Source organism: Xiphophorus hellerii, chromosome 12 (genome assembly GCF_003331165.1).
Source record: "Xiphophorus hellerii strain 12219 chromosome 12, Xiphophorus_hellerii-4.1, whole genome shotgun sequence".
NCBI lineage: Eukaryota > Metazoa > Chordata > Actinopteri > Cyprinodontiformes > Poeciliidae > Xiphophorus > Xiphophorus hellerii.
Genome location: NC_045683.1, coordinates 22,115,997 through 22,133,424, shown reverse-complemented (window position 1 = coordinate 22,133,424; position 17,428 = coordinate 22,115,997). Strand labels below are relative to the sequence as shown.

The 17,428-nt window shown below is 39.8% G+C and overlaps 1 protein-coding gene across 7 annotated transcripts in view; it reads left to right on the top strand.

Annotated features, from left to right (window-relative positions):
- Positions 1-17,428, top strand: part of sorbs3 (sorbin and SH3 domain containing 3) — a 30,849-nt gene that overhangs the window by 1,956 nt on the left and 11,465 nt on the right. For 4 of the 7 annotated variants that reach the window (XM_032578628.1, XM_032578626.1, XM_032578625.1 and 1 more), the window contains exons 2-11: positions 9,063-9,133; positions 11,040-11,222; positions 11,568-11,640; positions 11,859-11,992; positions 12,089-12,152; positions 12,924-12,956; positions 13,035-13,122; positions 14,632-14,740; positions 16,830-16,883; positions 17,045-17,152. In XM_032578628.1, coding sequence (XP_032434519.1) covers positions 9,122-9,133; positions 11,040-11,222; positions 11,568-11,640; positions 11,859-11,992; positions 12,089-12,152; positions 12,924-12,956; positions 13,035-13,122; positions 14,632-14,740; positions 16,830-16,883; positions 17,045-17,152 — 858 coding nt within the window. In that variant the 5' untranslated portion in view covers positions 9,063-9,121. Of the gene's footprint in view, positions 1-2,006; positions 2,166-5,300; positions 5,425-9,062; positions 9,134-11,039; positions 11,223-11,567; positions 11,641-11,858; positions 11,993-12,088; positions 12,153-12,923; positions 12,957-13,034; positions 13,123-14,631; positions 14,741-16,829; positions 16,884-17,044; positions 17,153-17,428 lie in introns of those variants that run through there. The other 3 variants (XM_032578623.1, XM_032578624.1, XM_032578627.1) reach the window with 3 other exon arrangements.

Genomic DNA, 17,428 nt, shown 5'->3' with positions numbered 1-17,428 from the left:
GTCTTTTTGACTGCAAAGTGACGGGATTTCTTTTCTGATGGTGTGTAAGCTGTAAAAAGAATGGGGCTCAAAGTTATTACTCAAGATCTCTGATGATGAAGTCTGATTATTTTATTCCAATCACGTACCTTTCCCAAATAGCCATCACCTGTTTTATTAATACCAAAATACCTGAAAGTCCATGAAATGATCTCACGTTTAGCAGGTGAGGATGTCTACACTATGATAGATTCTCCAAAGGATTTCGGCCTGCCAGAACAGGCAGTTGTTGCAGATGGCTTCTTAATCATTTTTCAGGGCAAAATTTTGTCAAATGCAAAGTTTTAGGTACAAACCAAAGAGTGATTTAATAGCTACATTATTTTTCTTTCATTTTTATTTCATAGTAAGAAGGAGCACAAAGATCCAGTAACTTTTACTCAATAACAAACTCAGGGGCACATAGATGAAATCTGATTAATAGCACTTTCTTGAAAAACAATAACAGTTTTCCAAGAAAGACTGACCCTAATCTCATTCGTGTTGCTTAGAATAGACAAATAAAAAGGTATTTCTAGACCAAGACAATAGAAACCAATTGACCCCCCCGGCCTCCAAAAAAAAAATCAGGTCATGTATTCCTTTTTGTGGAATGAGAATCTAAACCCCTCCCCTCATGATTTGGGTTGACCAAAAACTCTTTTTTCTTTTCAACAAAATCTGAATATTTTCAGTAAAACATACCATGGATAGTTTACAGCTAAAAATTCACAGTGAAATATTTTTTGCATTTATAACTAAAAAAAAAAGAAAAATTGTGACTGGGTAGTAGTTTTCAACATTCCCGTGTAGTAAATACATTGACACCACTAATTGTTAAAGGTTCTTCTCCCTTTTCAAATGCTCACAATCTTACCTGATTAAGGGTGAGGATGTATTGCACAGCCGGCTGCAGAGACAGGGCCGAGGCAAGTCAAAAAGTTAGATTTTGAGCTTTGTCTTCATTGGCAGGAGCCGTGGGCAAACTGGAAATCCTAGTTTTTCAATTGTCCAGGAACTACGTGCAAAAGCAGCAGCTTGTGCTCCTTTTTGGCTGTTGTTGGCTGTGACAATCGGTGATCAGTCCTGAAATTTGACTGACTTATCTGTGAACAGAACACATCTCTTGATTTGAATAATTTGCCTTCACCAGGGTAAACATCTATCAGGCTCCGAGCTATTTTCTCAACATTGGCATACAAAATTACAGCTGTGTGCGTGCATGTGTGTGTGTGTGGGTGTGGGTGCGTGTGTGCGTGTGTGTGTGTGTGTGATCATGGGAAACCACTCTGTAGGACTTGTGCTGTCAGTGCTTGACTATGTAGGACAGAGTAATCACCTTGAAGCACTCCCAGAGCTGCATCAGGAACATCTATCAGGCTCCGAGCTATTTTCTCAACATTGGCATACAAAATTACAGCTGTGTGCGTGCATGTGTGTGTGTGTGGGTGTGGGTGCGTGTGTGCGTGTGTGTGTGTGTGTGTGATCATGGGAAACCACTCTGTAGGACTTGTGCTGTCAGTGCTTGACTATGTAGGACAGAGTAATCACCTTGAAGCACTCCCAGAGCTGCATCAGGAACAGAAGAGGCTCTTTTCCCTCCTATCAAGCCTTTGGCCAGGCAGGGATCTGGTCGTTGCCCACTCACGCACACACACACACCTCGACACACACACCCCTACACACAGCCATGTCTACAAAAGGAGAGCGAGGCATGAGGGAGATAAAGTTAGGACAGGACATGAGGGAGTCACGGAGCAGCGTTTGGGGAGGTGAAGGTGATGAACTATTTGCCTTTCCCTTCGGCTAACCCCCTCCGCCTGCAAATATATCACCTCATCACAACAATGTGAGGAGGAGGCGTCCGTAGAAACTGACAGGCCAGGAGGAGCTGGGGGGGGGTGGTGGCTTTTGAACGTAGTGCTGAAATGTGGGTTGCCATGACGATGGCTGTCAACCGGGAAGTCCTCCGCGCGGAGGCAGGCGGAACAAGGGCTAGGAGTGTGAGAGAGATTGTGTGTCCTGGCCAGTTTCAGGAGTCAGAGAGAGTGAGAGAAAGTGCAGAGATGGCCTGCGTCGAGGCGTTGGTGCGCTGCTGAGGCGGAGAGACAGACGCGCGAGTTCACAGGTCGACGCCAACCGGGGCGGTGAGTTCAAGCGCTGAATTTAAAAGCAACAGGTAGTAACTGCATGGGCGAATAGAGAGATGTGTCCGGTGTTTCTGGAGAGTGCGGAGTAACCTGTTTGACTGTTCGGGGATTAAAGGCAGGTTCCGTGGTGTCTGGTGTCTTTTGCCACTGCGTGTACAAACAAAAGCACCTTTGGGTAAGGAGAGAGGACGCACGTGCAAAGAGTTGGTGGATATTGTCTGCAAATATGCCATCCATCATAGGTATTTACAGTAGCCGCAGTTGAACTGGATAGAGCAGGGAAGCTTTCGAGAACGGAAATATATTCCCTCCTTTTCCCATCCTGCAGGAGATTTTAAGCCTAATGGGCCCCAGATTATCGGGGTGAATTTCACAGCTGACCCTGACTCTGTGTGACTCTCTCTTTTTTTTTTGTCACATTACATTTTGTCCAGCTGCCGAGGCTCATATCCACAGACTGCACTAAGCTTTGAGGATGCAAAGTGACAGGCATGAGGATTTGGGACTTTTCTTCTGCATTGTGAGCGTTTTTTCTCATTCCCTGACTTTGAGACTTCACTGAGGAATGGTCTTAAATTATATTATTTTATAGAACCAAATCAGAATGGGTTTACAGTGCTTTGAAAAAGCATTTGCACCCTTCAGGACCTGAAGGACTGACTGTAATTGATGCTGCCATCAATTAGAGCTCTCTAACAGAAAAACACAAGAAAGCTAAAGCCCACTTGTGTCATATAGCAGTACAATGATCCAAAAAAAGCACTCACAAGTCCATCCATATTTTTGGATTGGTCTATTCGAAGCTCATGTTTGAATCCAGTTGAGCTGCTGTGACATTACCTTAAACAGACCATAATATCTCTCCGTTGTGACTGAGTGAAGACATTTCTGCACAAAAACATCTTTGCTGTAAAATTCCTGACAGTGGTGTGAAAGAATCAAAGCCAGATACTGTAAAGCCTCGAACGGTTTAGGTGAAAATTACTCTTTTGAGTAAGAAATGCATTCAATGTAATTAACACGTCTAACTGTAATCACTCAGGTTGGCCTCTGTCTGATATTAACCTTTGTTTGATGGCCTGAAACTCTCAAATCTGATTTTTTTTAAAAAGCAAACATAATATGTATGATATGTAAGGTGGGGGCGGGGATACTTTTTCGCAGCACTGTATCTACTTGGAAAGGGCTCCTCTTGTTGAGAGAGGCTCTGATTTATGAGCCTGGAGCTTCTTCTGGGAACGCATTGCCTCTCTATTGACAAGAAGCACGCAGACCCTCCTGTTGCTGTGGCCAGAGGAGCACCATACATGGAGGTGAAACACTTCTCCCCCTGATGAATTTGTGTATCTGCAGCTACAACTACATATAATAAACTCACAGCTGCAGGACCTTGTATGGGTCTGAACATCTGCAGAGCTGCAAAAGGGCAGCGCGGTTGTGTGATCAGCCTCACGGCTCTGACCTCTCGCGTAGCTGAACCGTGACTCATTTATTGTGTCTATAAAACGTCCATTTATTTATCCAGTGATGTGCTTGTAATTAGCACTCTCATCACTTTCCAGGACCAGGGCTAACGGGTTTTATGACCCACTTATATAACATGTCGAAGAGAAGCAAATCTATGTTCTTGCGAGTGTGATAAGATTTGGCTTTTCTTATGATTTTTTTAATTTTTTACATGTTTTACGTGACAGCAGCATACAAACCCATCAAACCTTTTCATATGTTATCAGATTATACTCACAAATTTAATATTGTCTAAAATGTGACTGTCTGTTGTAGCTTTCTACAAAACTGCTTTGCTGTGACCTGGAGGGAAAGTGGTACATGGTTTTGAAAGTGCACATAAATGTAAATCTGAAAAGTGTGGGAAGCAGTACACCTTTTGCTGTAATTGTAGCTGCAATTCTTTACGGGAATTTCTTTACAAATTTTGCGTAGGTTTGACCTTTCTTCACCCTAAAACAGCTCGAACTTAGACAGAGATGAGATAATTAATCAACTTTAATTCAGATTGTTAATTTGACTTTGAAATTAACAATCTGAACATGCTTTGAACCACTTGCAGCTCTGACTCAATCTTCTGCATCAGTTCACAGCATTTCTTCTAGGATTGCCCTGTATTCAGCTCCATCCATCTTCCTATCAACTCTGAACAGATAGCCTGTGTCTCCTGCAGAAAAGCAACCCACAGCATGCTGCTGCCCCCACCATGTTTTACATTGTGTGTGGTAGTTTCAGGATAAAGTTGAGTGTTTGTTTTCCAACCGCACATATCATTTTCAATGTCTGCCGAAAATTACAATTTTTGTTTCTTCTTACCAGAGACCATCCTTTGACATGTTTGTTGTGTCCCCAACATTTTCGTAGCACTGTGCCATAAGGGCCACAATCATGGAGTGAATGATGAACAGCTAATTATAATATATTGTCTAATTTGATGTGCTGATTTCTGCAGCTCCTCTCAGCTGCTTCTTTGATTAGCGCTGTTCTTCTGTCAGTTTAAATGGGCAGCCACACCTTGGTAAGTTGGCGGTTGTAGCACATTTTTTCTTTTATCATATAACTAGTGCTTTGTGAAGTTCAACCTTTCATAACCCAGACCTGTTTTAAATTTTTCTACAGCTTTCTCCCTGCTGTGTTCCCTTGTCTTCATGATCCTGACTCTTTAATGTTCCCTAAATAACATCTGTGACTTTCACAGAACAGCTGAATTCATGCTCCGGCAACCCTGTTCGTTGATTAGGGGATGTTAATTTTATCCACGGAGTAAAAAATGCTAAATGCACACCGCACTTCTCAGATTTTTATTTTATTTTAAATGTGAAAACCACGTGCTATTTTCTGTCAATTATCTACTTTTTGTTAGTCTGTCACTTAATATCTCGATAAAACACATTGAGGTTCATAGTTGTAACATGATAAAATGTGGAAAAGTTCAAAGGCTGTAGTTACTTTACAAGGCCATCGGTGTTCGGCTGAACACGGACTGTCGTGGATGTAAGCACAACTTGAACCGCCCCCACCCGTTGAAGTCAATGATTAACTCTGCTCACCGCCCTGTGTGCAGACGACTAAGCATGTGTTAATGAATGCAGGTCAGTTTCATTAGAGCTCTTTGTCCCTGACTTAATGACGGGACGATTCAGCCTCTGACCACAAATCATGTCTTAGCTGGTATTGATCAGAGCGGTCCCAGGGGTCAGCCTCACCACTGTTTCTGTTAAGCGGGCCTGTCAACTTGACAACTACGTTGGTGGGTAGAAAAACGACAGTTCCTTCCACAGGGTGTGAAACAGAGGAGATAATCCATCTGGTCCTTCTCACTGGGGCCCAATCTTTCTCTTTTCTGCTGGAAAAGAGAAAGATTTGCTGATTTTTGCATGTTCAGTGATAGTCTTTTCTGTTCTGGTGTCAGATAAGAGCTATTTGATGTGTGATTTATGCCTGTTTGCATGTTTTTCTATCAGGAGTTAGGAAAATTAGTTCCTGTTGCGCTACTGTTAATATCAGAGGTGTGTGTGGGGGAGACCTCCTATTGTGGTTCACAGGAACTGCATGGGTGTGGTTAAGTTCACTGACCTTGGAGCTGCTGAGTTGCTCAACTTTGGCTCAAGAACTTCAGATAATAATTTATTGTAAAAAAAGAAAAAAAGGGAAAAAGGGGAAAGACAAAAAAAAACATGCCTGACCAAAGTAACTTGAGTACATTTTGTTTATTCTGTGCAGTTTTGTTTGCTTCAGATTCAGAGAAACATCTGGTTCAGTTCGCGAACAATCTGTTTAAATTTCCTGGGAACAGATGCAGAGACCTTCAAGTCAAACTCTTCTGATTCTCATTTCCCAGGTTCTCGGCTGCTTTGAGCTGAGCTGCATGTGAAACCTTGGCAGATATGAAACGAGCTGGAAACATAAAATCCAGTTAGAGTGAAAGCATGTCTGAAACAGAACATCATCTCCTTCTCCGAGGTAGACATGGGGCCTTTTATGGTTCTGTTTTTCTTCCCCTCTTATTCTGATCCGGTGGTGATAATGGACCTCTCACCTTGCGGGGGGTCTAGCCTTGTAAATATGTGAAGTATGACGTTCACGTTTCACAGGGATTGCATCAAGGTCCTAAAACCTGGTCTTCATGCGTTAGCTCGAAACTGCGTCTTGAGCTTGAGTTTCTGTAATTACGTAAGAATGCTCCGAGCATTCAGAAAGAAACTCAAGGAGTCAGACTTCTGAATCAGGTTTTTCTCGCTTGATATCATCTCTGAATTTTCCTTATTAGGTAGGGTCGTGTTTGGCGCTTTCAAAGCCGGGGAATGCGTGAGGGACTGAAGCAGTCCTGGGATGGATTTTCTTTTTTGTGCCTCCAAGAAAACCCAGACTAAGCCACTGTTATGACACAAGTTTTTACATTACCATGTGAGATAAAACAGATCTGCTACTTCTTTGAAAAAGAATAAAAAAACAAACACAAACGATGAGTCAAGTGCTGGAACTTAGACTTCAAATAACTTGTGCTGCACATAATCTATGTTACATTTGAAAGAGATATTTCACCTGATATTTGATCATTGAACAGAATACCACAGTATCGGTAACTTAAGTAAATTGCAAAAATGTCTCTTTTTTTTCTGGTGTAAATGTTTCTTTGAGTGCAGCAAAGGTTCTCTGTCGGTCTTTTATTCAAGGCTTATGAAAGATATTCATAAGCCTTGAATTTGAACTGTGATTTATTGGGATTTTATCAAGACAGATGTTGCATAATTATTAAATGGATAAACGGAACAAGATTTTAAAATATTTTACAGTCAAATACATAGAAATTGTACCTTTGTCTGTTTTCAATCAATCATGAAAAGATCATTCAATGTCAAGCTGCAAGCTGAACTTTTGATGAAACACAGTGACTCTGGAGGAGCTGCAGAGATTCACAGCAGAGGTAGAAAAATCTGTTGACTGCAGATTTTTCTAGGTTTTTCAGATTTTTATGAGGTTTTGATTCATGCAAGAAAAAAGACAGTCATATTTGCAGTTTAACATGTGCTATCTATGGGACCTATAAATGACAAATTAAGATTTGTAGAGATCTTTATTTTGAAGAAATAGTGAAAACCATGTATCCTTTTACATAATCTTTACATTTATATACTACTGTATGTCACTCTATCACACAAAAAGAAACACACTGAAGTTTGTCTTATAACATGGTTGAATGTAAACACTTATGTAAGACACTAGGTTCTGTTTGGACCTGTGTTTTGAGACTGAATGAGAAAACATGTGTTCAGACTCCTCATGAAAAGAACTTGAAAATGATTCATTCTGCCGTTTGTGCATAAATTCAATAGACCTATTACAGTGATCAGGTATGAACAGAGAGCAGCTTGTAAAAACACACAGGCAGTAAGCTTAAGCCGTTATTTGTAATGTTGCTGTTTGCACAGTTGGTTGAATAATCCAACAACTATGACTAAGGATGATGAATCAATCGGCATGCCTGAGCATTAACGCCGTTGTTATTGTCACAATCTCCCAATCTGTTTTCTTCCTGTTATGTAACGCAATTCATTGGAAGATGACGATCCAAATGAGCGACACTGTTGTCAGTCAACTGGAACATAGATTCAGCCATTGAGTGAGCTGAACAGCGAGACTGAGAGTTTCTAGTCTTCATGCTCTTCTCTTGACAACAGTGATTATGGACTCTGATAGTCAGCTGCAAATGCCACATGGAAAACACATTAGTGCAAACTGTGTCAGGCAGCTTCCAGGCTGTAGGAGTCTGGCCAACACTTAGTCCCCACTTCAACGTCAAGCTGCAAAGCAGTAGCTTTCAGTGGAGAACAGAGTCTAAACCTTATACTAACTCTCCAACTTTATTCATCTCAGTTAGCGTTCCTATGGGAACACAGTTTTGATGGCAACATAAGAACGCAACACTTTACCGCTCTTCGGTAGGGCTTTAGGGATTTGAAGCAGTGTAGAAGCTGTGGTTTTCGTCCCTGCAAAGTCATTATGGACTATTTAGTTTCTACAGACTCCCGCCTCATTCAGAGTGGGAAAGAGCTCCCCCCACCCTCCTCGCCATCCACAATGTCTTTGATGTTGAAACAGCAGGTATAACTGATGTATAACTTTCAGTAGTTGTTCTTCTCCGTCATCCAATCCAAAAATCAGGGTCGTTACAGAATTGTATTACTGGGAAAAATGAGGGGGGCATGTGAGTCACTCTCATTGTTTTGGATGGGTTTGCAGGGAAATGTGGGTGACGTTGACTTTCCCTCACTGGGAAACGGCTTGGATGGGATAATGGAACAGTTGTCGAATCCGTCTGGGAGAAAAAAGCACATTTATGACAGAGAGGCCTGCGGGAATCACTCATGAATATTAACTACTTGGGTTTAAAAACACATATGAATAAAAATAGATAAGACAAAGTCTTAAAGCATTTAGAGAGGCATCTATTAATATGAATTAGATAGTTTGAATAAAAGACAGTGAGCAAATCTCTGTCATTCAGTTTATAGCTTATGCAAAGTATTTAAGTTTCAGCTGACAGCACAAATGTTGTTTTTCTTTGCAAACTTTGTTAAATGGTTTCACACTATTTTGATAAGATTATGTTTTGTTCAGTGCTTTGAGCTGGAATTTCTGAAGTTTCTTAAAGAGTTTACAATAAATAAGACTTGGGATTTGAATGCATTTCTTCACTCCAACTTAGTAATATTTGCAGAAGGCAAACATATGACTTGCTCTAAAAAAGAGTAATATTCACAGACACACTCACACACACAAGAAATGAACTAAACATAAGTAAATGAATATAAACTGTGTGGGATGTGTTTCATATGGAATCAAATCCACAAACAAACCTGATATATTCACTATGTGTCTTTGCAGATCCTTCATGCTGAGAGCAAAATATTGATCTCTGCCACAGAGGAACCATAACTGATCATATGCAGACTCAGGTAAAGCATTTTCTTTATTAAATGTCCTGATCAGAATCCTCTGCCTCAGTTAGCAGTCAGAATTATTTATCAGTGGGAATTGTTTTTTTTTTCCATGTTCCAGTGTAATCCTACATTCAAATCAATGCTCAGAAGAGTAGAAGCTATGAACTGGAGTAAAATAACACACTACATTTACTACAATAGTATTATAACTTGTGGCCCTCCCATGTATGGTGCCCTTCTTCTGCTATCCACCCCAACCAATTAAAATATTATAAATTATCTGAGATTTTGGGAATGAACAAAGTGCATAATGCTATTCTCAGCAAAGGATTACCAATTCAGCTCAGACATAAAACCAATAGAAGATTTGCTTTGGCCACAAGTGACAAATAAATTGCAGGTGGTTTTTTTTAACTGGCGCTCATGCAACTCTCTTTCTAATGAAACATTCACCAAATGCATTTATGGCCAATTTTAAAAAAAACACCACTGAGCATTGTTATTGTGTCTCACTCACCAACATCATTAAGGACTCTGCAGGATCTGTTCTTTCTTTGGTTGTTGTTTTTTTTGTTGGCATCAGCTGATTTTCCCCAATCAGAGTTTCCACAAGGATGGCTTCAATAAAATGCTGCAATATGGCTTAACTTGGTTAAGACAATTACTTCGCAGAATGACATAGCTTTATTATTTGTTTATAAAGATATATGTGAATCTGCATGCAGCTACAGCCTTCAATAAACTCTTACCCTTCTCCAATTGACCATGTTTTTATGTGGACCAGTTAACTAAAATGTTAGGCTAATTTTAGCATGTTTGCGCTGTGTATATGTGACCTGTTGATAATTTGGGTTGTAACATGTTTTACAGCAGTTATAGTTAATAGTTTGTGGACAAAATGTTGCTCTCCTGCTTCAGAAACTGAGCACTTTGGTTTGAAAAAGTTAATGACCGGCGTTTCAACATCTTTTTATGCAGCACAGTGCAGCGTGCAGGGCAGGTCACATGACTCAGACAAGCATGAAGCTGCAGGAGCCAATACAGTCTCTTTGTCACTACAAGCTGTACACACAAACAGGTCCTAATTGTATTATATTAAATAATTAATAGAGTGCAGCTATTATAAAATCTAAGACAGCAGACTAACTGCAGGTATCAGGAACTGACAGGATTTTTTTTTTTTTTTTAATGGTGTGACCAGATAAGGAAACCCCTGGTAGCATTATTCACTGTGACAAACATTTGAGACATATGGAAACTAGAAAAAGCAAGTTAGTATTAAATCATGTAGTAGTAAAAGTGACAAACAGCCGTGCTATTGATCAAGTCAGTACTGTCTGCGTCACAACAACATATCTTTGGTTTGCTGTTACTAAGAGACAGGTATTTCCCCATCTCCCCTGACAACCACACAGAAAAGACCAAAGCACTTGATTCAAACACAGAGTGTTTCAATGGTGGGCTTAAACTCTCAATCATGAGGTGGCTGAGAAGGACAAGAATCACCAAGGAGACCACTGGACTTCTCAGTTGACATTTTTATCCTCATCCTGACGTCTTGCTCCACCCTCTGACTTGTGAACGCTTAATGAGCTCATTAAACACTCCAATGCTCTTTTAGTCCTTCTCATCAACTTTAATTCTTCGATGAAGCCTTTCTGCAGCTCTTGTGAGAAAAATGATGAAAATGGTGAAACACCACTTCCCACTGCTTGTGCTTTAAATAAATTGGAGGATCTTTTCATCACAGGCTTCCCTCGGAGAGGACAGTTGTTCCCTGGAGAATAGCAGGACTGCTAACAAGTTCACATGACCTTTCCACAGAGCATTATTTATCCAGGGTCCACAGGAAGACACGATAAAGCAGAGTTCACGCATTGTTTTGGTTCATCCATATTTTTATAATTTCCTCTGTGTGCAGCAAAGTGCGGAAGTAGCGGGCCATCCAAATGGCTCCCAGAGTTATCTTTCTGGGAAGCTTGACATTTCTTCAAGCCAGCACATCCTGACTTCTCCAGAGCATGTGGTGGTCATCTCCCCTGGACTCCCTTCTCCTCCGCTGAGTCCGTTTCGCTCCACAGGATTGACATCTGGCGCTGTGAAGGTATACCAAGCCCTGCAGGCTGTATTAGTGTGATGGCTGTGATAATAGTAAACAAGTGCTCCTCCCTGTGGAAAAAGACTGCACTACATGCTTTGTACTCACAGGCATGCATGTGAGAGGTCAGATTTACTGACTGTGTAAAAAAGACTTAAAACATCTCCATGTTTCATTTATTTTTCATTCAACCATTAATTTGAATTCAATTCAATTTGGAGAACAATTTCAAATCAATAAATATTTTTTTAACAAAGTCACCTGTGGCACAGTTATTGACACCATTTACAACCAGAAATCTACTGTCTATATGAACTGCAGGACTTATTTAGATATTTCTGTTTATTCAAGGAGCCAGAGCTTAATGGAGGAGGTCCAGTGACTCCGAGTTATGGATCGTACTATGGACCTTCACAGTCGCAAGGTACATTTATAACATTTCAAATTTAAAAAGTTTAAAATTTCCACAACTGGAAAGCATTTTTACTTTCCAGTTGTAATCAGAACAGTGAAGTTCCGATTTCCCAATCAGAAAAATCAATTGAACCTTTAAAATCTGATTTTGTATGTTTTTGTTGGGCTCTGTCACTCAGTAATAAATCAGAAAAATAATGTGATTTTTTTCATGGCTGTCTGTATCAGGCGAACTGTCCAATGGAGTCCAGGGCTCTTCCACTTTGCCGCAGAGCTGGGTACCAAATAACGAGGGGAAGCTTATTAAGTTCTCAGGAATTGGTCCAGTGGATGAGACCGGGATGCCCATTGCGTCGAGATCGGTAAAATACAAATAACCAGAACTTCTAAAACCAGTGCGATCCAACAACATGGTCAGGTTGATTTCTCTTGTCTGTTCTCCTCCCTGCATGCACCAGAGCGTGAACAAGCCCAGAGACTGGTACAGGAGCATGTTCAGACAGATTCACAAGAAGCCTGAGGGTGAGAAACTCTTCCTCGACTTTTTTTTAACAAATGCAAATGCGGAATAAATCCCACCGTGTCAATATGTCAGCCTCTAATGAGATCATCGCTCAAACAATTTATTACTGACACAAAAAAAAGAGCATAAACGTCTTCTGGCATTTCTGTTCACGAGGTCTGACAGTAATCCAGGTTCTTTTCTCAGCCCCTCCTAAGCCTTAATCATTCTTCTCTTTCATGTGCCGTGAAAAACAATTTTTTTCACTGCTATTTCTGCAGGAATTTGGGTGTTGTTGTTTTAAAGAGATTTTTTGGATGTTTGTCTTATCTTATGAACTGGTGCCTTGAGACAAAATGCAGCCGACTCTCACCTTTCTGACGACTAAATCAGGATTTTATCAATGACTAAAAATTAAAACAAATCATAGTGCAATATGAAACACTATAAATATGTTCCAGTTAAAAGAAGTATGGGTATAATTTACCCCACTCAAAAATTGTCGACAACTTTTAACAGGTGAATTTATAAGAAGTACTGAACAAAGTACCTCTAACCAGTTCTATCTTTTTTAATTTAACACATTAATGCCAGCACGCTTATGAAAATGATTAATACCCAGTGTACTGCAAAGAAGTCATTCAAGATTGTGCAAATAGAGAGAATTTTCAGTTTGACATTTTTTGCTTTACTTATCCTGTGGATGTGCTAAAAATCATATCAGACTTTTTACTGCCACGTTTTACAGTTGTGAAAAGTTTCAAATGAGTCTCTTTGTTTACTTCAAGCAGAACCAGAGGACTCAGAGCGGTGGTCACCAGAACGTGAGTGGACCCAACATACTGCTTATCATCATTGCATTTTTTCTTTGGACTCTTCTTTCATGATTCACTAATCCACAGGGCTCCAGTCATCTGCAGAGAGAGGAAAAATCATAGAAGAAGACAAGAATCTCTTTAGACTGACGCCTTACGGATCCCTGCCCGATTGGTGAGTTTATTGGATCTGATGTGATTTTTTCCAGTTTGCTGGATAGTTTTTAATTATTCTGCATTCAAGAAGACAAGCTCCAAAAATAACAATCTGAGATAGGCTGTCACTCACTTCATGCCTTTATGCATTTTCATTACAGCTTAAATGTTTAGTGTTTTCACTGTGGTTGGAAAATTGAAGCCAGTGCCCTTCAGTCAAATCAAACAAATGAGAATAGGTAAAACTCACCTATTGTGCAGTGAGTTTTACATTTTTGGAAACACAGAATTTTACTTAAAATTGAAATTAATTCTTTCATCCTGTAACATATAGTGTCATTTTGATGTACAGATTTTAGAGCTAGATCTAATTAAACATTTTATATAGATCTTATACATGTTGCTCTTTCATGACTGCAGAAGGAAGATGTTTTTCTTAATCTCCAGTCGTCGGTCACTGCTGGATGCTGATGTGACGATTCGATGCTCGGCTCTATGCATGTTTTTCTGATAATTTTGTTGCATTTTGCGCTATTTTTGTTCAGCACCTGTGTGATATGATTTTTGGTCAAAAGAAGTCATAGCTATCTTAGATCATAAGTTACAGCGTGTACCTTATGATGTATAAGCACAATGCAAACACTTGCACATAATTCTGCAAGTGTTTTGTTTTTTCAGTGCAGCCATACTGGAGCGTTGTATTGAAAATGAAATGGTTAAGAAAACTGCTAAATTTTTATCTTTCTCCTCCTGTTGAAAGAAGGGATAGAGCCTGACTTACTTCTCCCAGCTGCAAATCTGTGAAACATCTTTAGAGATAAGCCACAAATTTGAAATGTTGCTGTATGCATCATGCAACCTGATAAAGTGGAGTGATATTGTGGTTCAGACCACATTACTTAGCTCTGGTTAAAGTTCTGTTTATACTTTAAATTTCCTCCAGTTTTACTTTATGGTCTTACCCAGAAAGAAGGTGTGTCTGTCACCTCACCTTTGGTCATGATCTATGAAAGCTATGTTGAGCTCTGAAATCAATTTATTTGTATTGCATATGCCGTAAAGTGAGGATATTGCACTATGCCGAGCCAAGTGCAAGTGTAATGTGGAGGTCCACAGGTGACTGAGTCAGAATGTATTGTGACCAACAGAAGGAAAAGTGAAAGATTTACAAATAAAAGAAATTGCAGAAAAAATTAATTTCCTCATCCGAAGCAAGAAATATTACACTGTTAGTCAGTCAGGCCTGTTGAAATTAAATTGACGCTTGTGCTAAAGTTCATGTGTTGACATTTTTCAGCACCTAGAACCCAAGCACATAACTCATCAGTGATGAGTTATTTTTACATCATACAGACTGCAGCTGACTGCTTCTGATTACCAACCCAAAACATTGTGCCAGTTCCTTTTCAGAGAAAATGTGCTGCAGAGGCGAGTTTGGATTTGTTGTCACAGGCACCTACAATGACGCCATGTTTAAGTTGTTGTGTGTTTGTGTTTGTGTTGGGGTGTTACTACATCTTCGTTTTAGGAGCGAAGATGTAGATAAGCTGTCTGACCCTGGAAAGCAACAACCTCAACCCAAGAGCATATTTGACTTTGAGCCTGACAGGAGCTCCGCTTCAGTGAGTAACAGCCAGGTATGGACCCCCCATGCTGTCACATTTTAAATATAGACTCCGATAAAGCTCTGATTCCATCTCAAAGCCCACGTCTAATTCTTCAGCCTTTAAATGGATCTAGAGCTGTTGTTGGCTCTATAGCTGTAATTGTTTGGCGTTTTCCCAGTGAGGAGCTCATAAGCAGATTGGTCACCTTTTCTTGAAGGATTATTGTCTAACTCCTCAGATTACATCTTCTCATGCAAGTATTACAGTAAATACTCCCCTTTTCCAGTGTTCAGTCCTACAAGATGAGCTCAGTTATTTTAGTTAGTGAGTTCAACAGATTTTAAAGATAACTTCAGGCAAGAAAAGGCATGATCTGTAGTAGTTATCAGATTTTCTGCAGAGTGGAGTCTTGTAAACATTTTTTAAACGTTTTAATCTACTAATCTCATAGTGTCAGATTGCTGTGATTTAGTGCTGTTTATTCTGCACCATCTCTTTTATTGTTTGGGTTTAAACCCTCTCTCCCTGCGGAGGTGTGGCGCTTCAAAGTTGTTGTTTTTTTTAACACTGAAACACTGCTCCAGATCTGGTGAGCACATTGTAAGTTAGGTCTTGTGAAGAAAAGAAATCTTTGTTTCCACTCCCCTGTGGGAGCTGATGGGTCTTGTGATCTGTATTATGGTGTTAACCTCTTCTAGTGCATAATAGCTCGCAGCATGGGGACTTATTTCATTTTGTCTGTATGAACAATATTGTATCCCCTGGATGGTGCTTAGAAAAGCAGCTCATGGACCATATCAGGTGCTGCGCTGCTTCCATGCGACATTGTAGACGGGATGACTACAATATGTCTGGCATCCAGAGAGAAGAATTCAGCCAAGGTTTTACAAAAAAATGGGACAAGTGGTTTGCGGTTCTGGGTTTCAGTGCCTTTTATAGACATGTTTGACAGAACCAGCTAAAAGGAATATTGTTCAGCTAGTAAAAGTAACAAAATGTGTTGGTTTGTAATTTGGAGTCCAACATATGCTCTGGGAAGTTCTAAATATGTTACTTTGATGTCTGCGTTTTGGAATTTGACCTTTTTATTATTGGGTTAAAATGATTTTGATGATTTATTGAATTTATTAGATGTCCACAAATTTGTGCCAAATCAGATAAAGCAGCGTTTTACTAACCAAAGTTTACAGAAAGGACCAGGGTAGTAAAGACATACACTCAGCTTCTGTAAAGTATATTTTACTTTAAATACTGTGACATTTTAAAAGTTCACACGCACTCAGAGTTGGGATAGATGCATTTGGGGTTTTTCATTATGTATGTAAGCTGTGTTTCTTAGCTGAAGATAATAGTTTTCCGACTCTGGTAGGATATTTAACTGCTCCTATTATCTCTAATGGTGGAGTATATTTTACTTGGTTGAATTTCCCTTGCATGGACCCTGCTTTTGATCATACACACCGATTTTTAGTAGCTTTCATAATAGAATAGCTTTCGGGGTGTTTCTGAAGATCATAAGAGATTTCCTGTGAGCTAAATAATAGCTCAAAGGAAAAATAATAAGCTAAATAACAGCTTAGTTATTATGGTTAAATCCTGAGCTGTGAAGCCCGACAGGACAATAATCTACAAATATATCAAAACTGGTTTCAGAAAGAGTATCTTAAACTTACAGGATGATTCTAACCTAAATCCCACCAAACAATTGTGGACTTTGCTTAAAAACTAATTAAGGAACAACCAATTTAAATAAACTCTGCCAATTCTACCAAAAATAGTGATATGCAGGCAGGTATAAAATGCATGATAAATTTAAAAACTTGTCCCAAAAGACACTCCAAATGATCATCACAATCATGCCATGATGCATAATGATAGGATGTAATTTTCTTTCTGTAACATTTTAATGCTAATTTTAGATTAAATACAGCTTTATACGGTTTATGCCTTAAGGATAATTTATTCTAGTTTAATTTGAATTTTACATAGCTGTTATTTAGGTTTAAATTCCTGTAAAAAGTACTTATGGTACACCATATTGTGGTAGGTTATTATGAGCAAGTTCAACTCCAACATGAGGCCAAACATCAACTGCAGTGTGGTTTTATACCTTCTCTAGGTTCATTTGTCCCAGAAGAGACAGCCTGAGAAACCAGCATCCCTTTCCATTGAGGTGAGCATCTACAACATAAACTACATGTAGCCTTTCCTAATTTATGCTAAAAATATTTCACTTTTTTTTTTAGCTTAGAGAGGAAATTACAAGCTACAAATATCAGACTCTGAGGTAGTATTTTATTCTTGCATTCCAACACTATAATTGCTGGGGCTCAGGCCAGTCTGCAGTCTGAGCTGAGCCAGTTCGAAGCTGAGCTGGACTCGGAGATTCAGGGTCTGGAGAGGACACTTTCTCAGAAGAAGCAGCGTCGAGGCCGGGGTGAGGTACTGAGCCCCCCTACTGAATATCTTTGCTACGAACCACTCCCCCACCCTGCTTCTCTGTGATTTAGCAAAACTCCCAGCACACCTTCCCTCCCCACGTCCTCAATGAAAGCTGTGTGGACCCTTTGCTTGCAAACTGTGAATATGAACATTCTTTTTCTCTCTGATCTGGACGACTGCCTGAGAACTGCCTGCCTGAACTGCACTCAGACTGATTTGCTTTCTGATTCACTTGCTTGCCACTTCTCCACAGCAAATGAAGACCTTTCAGAATAA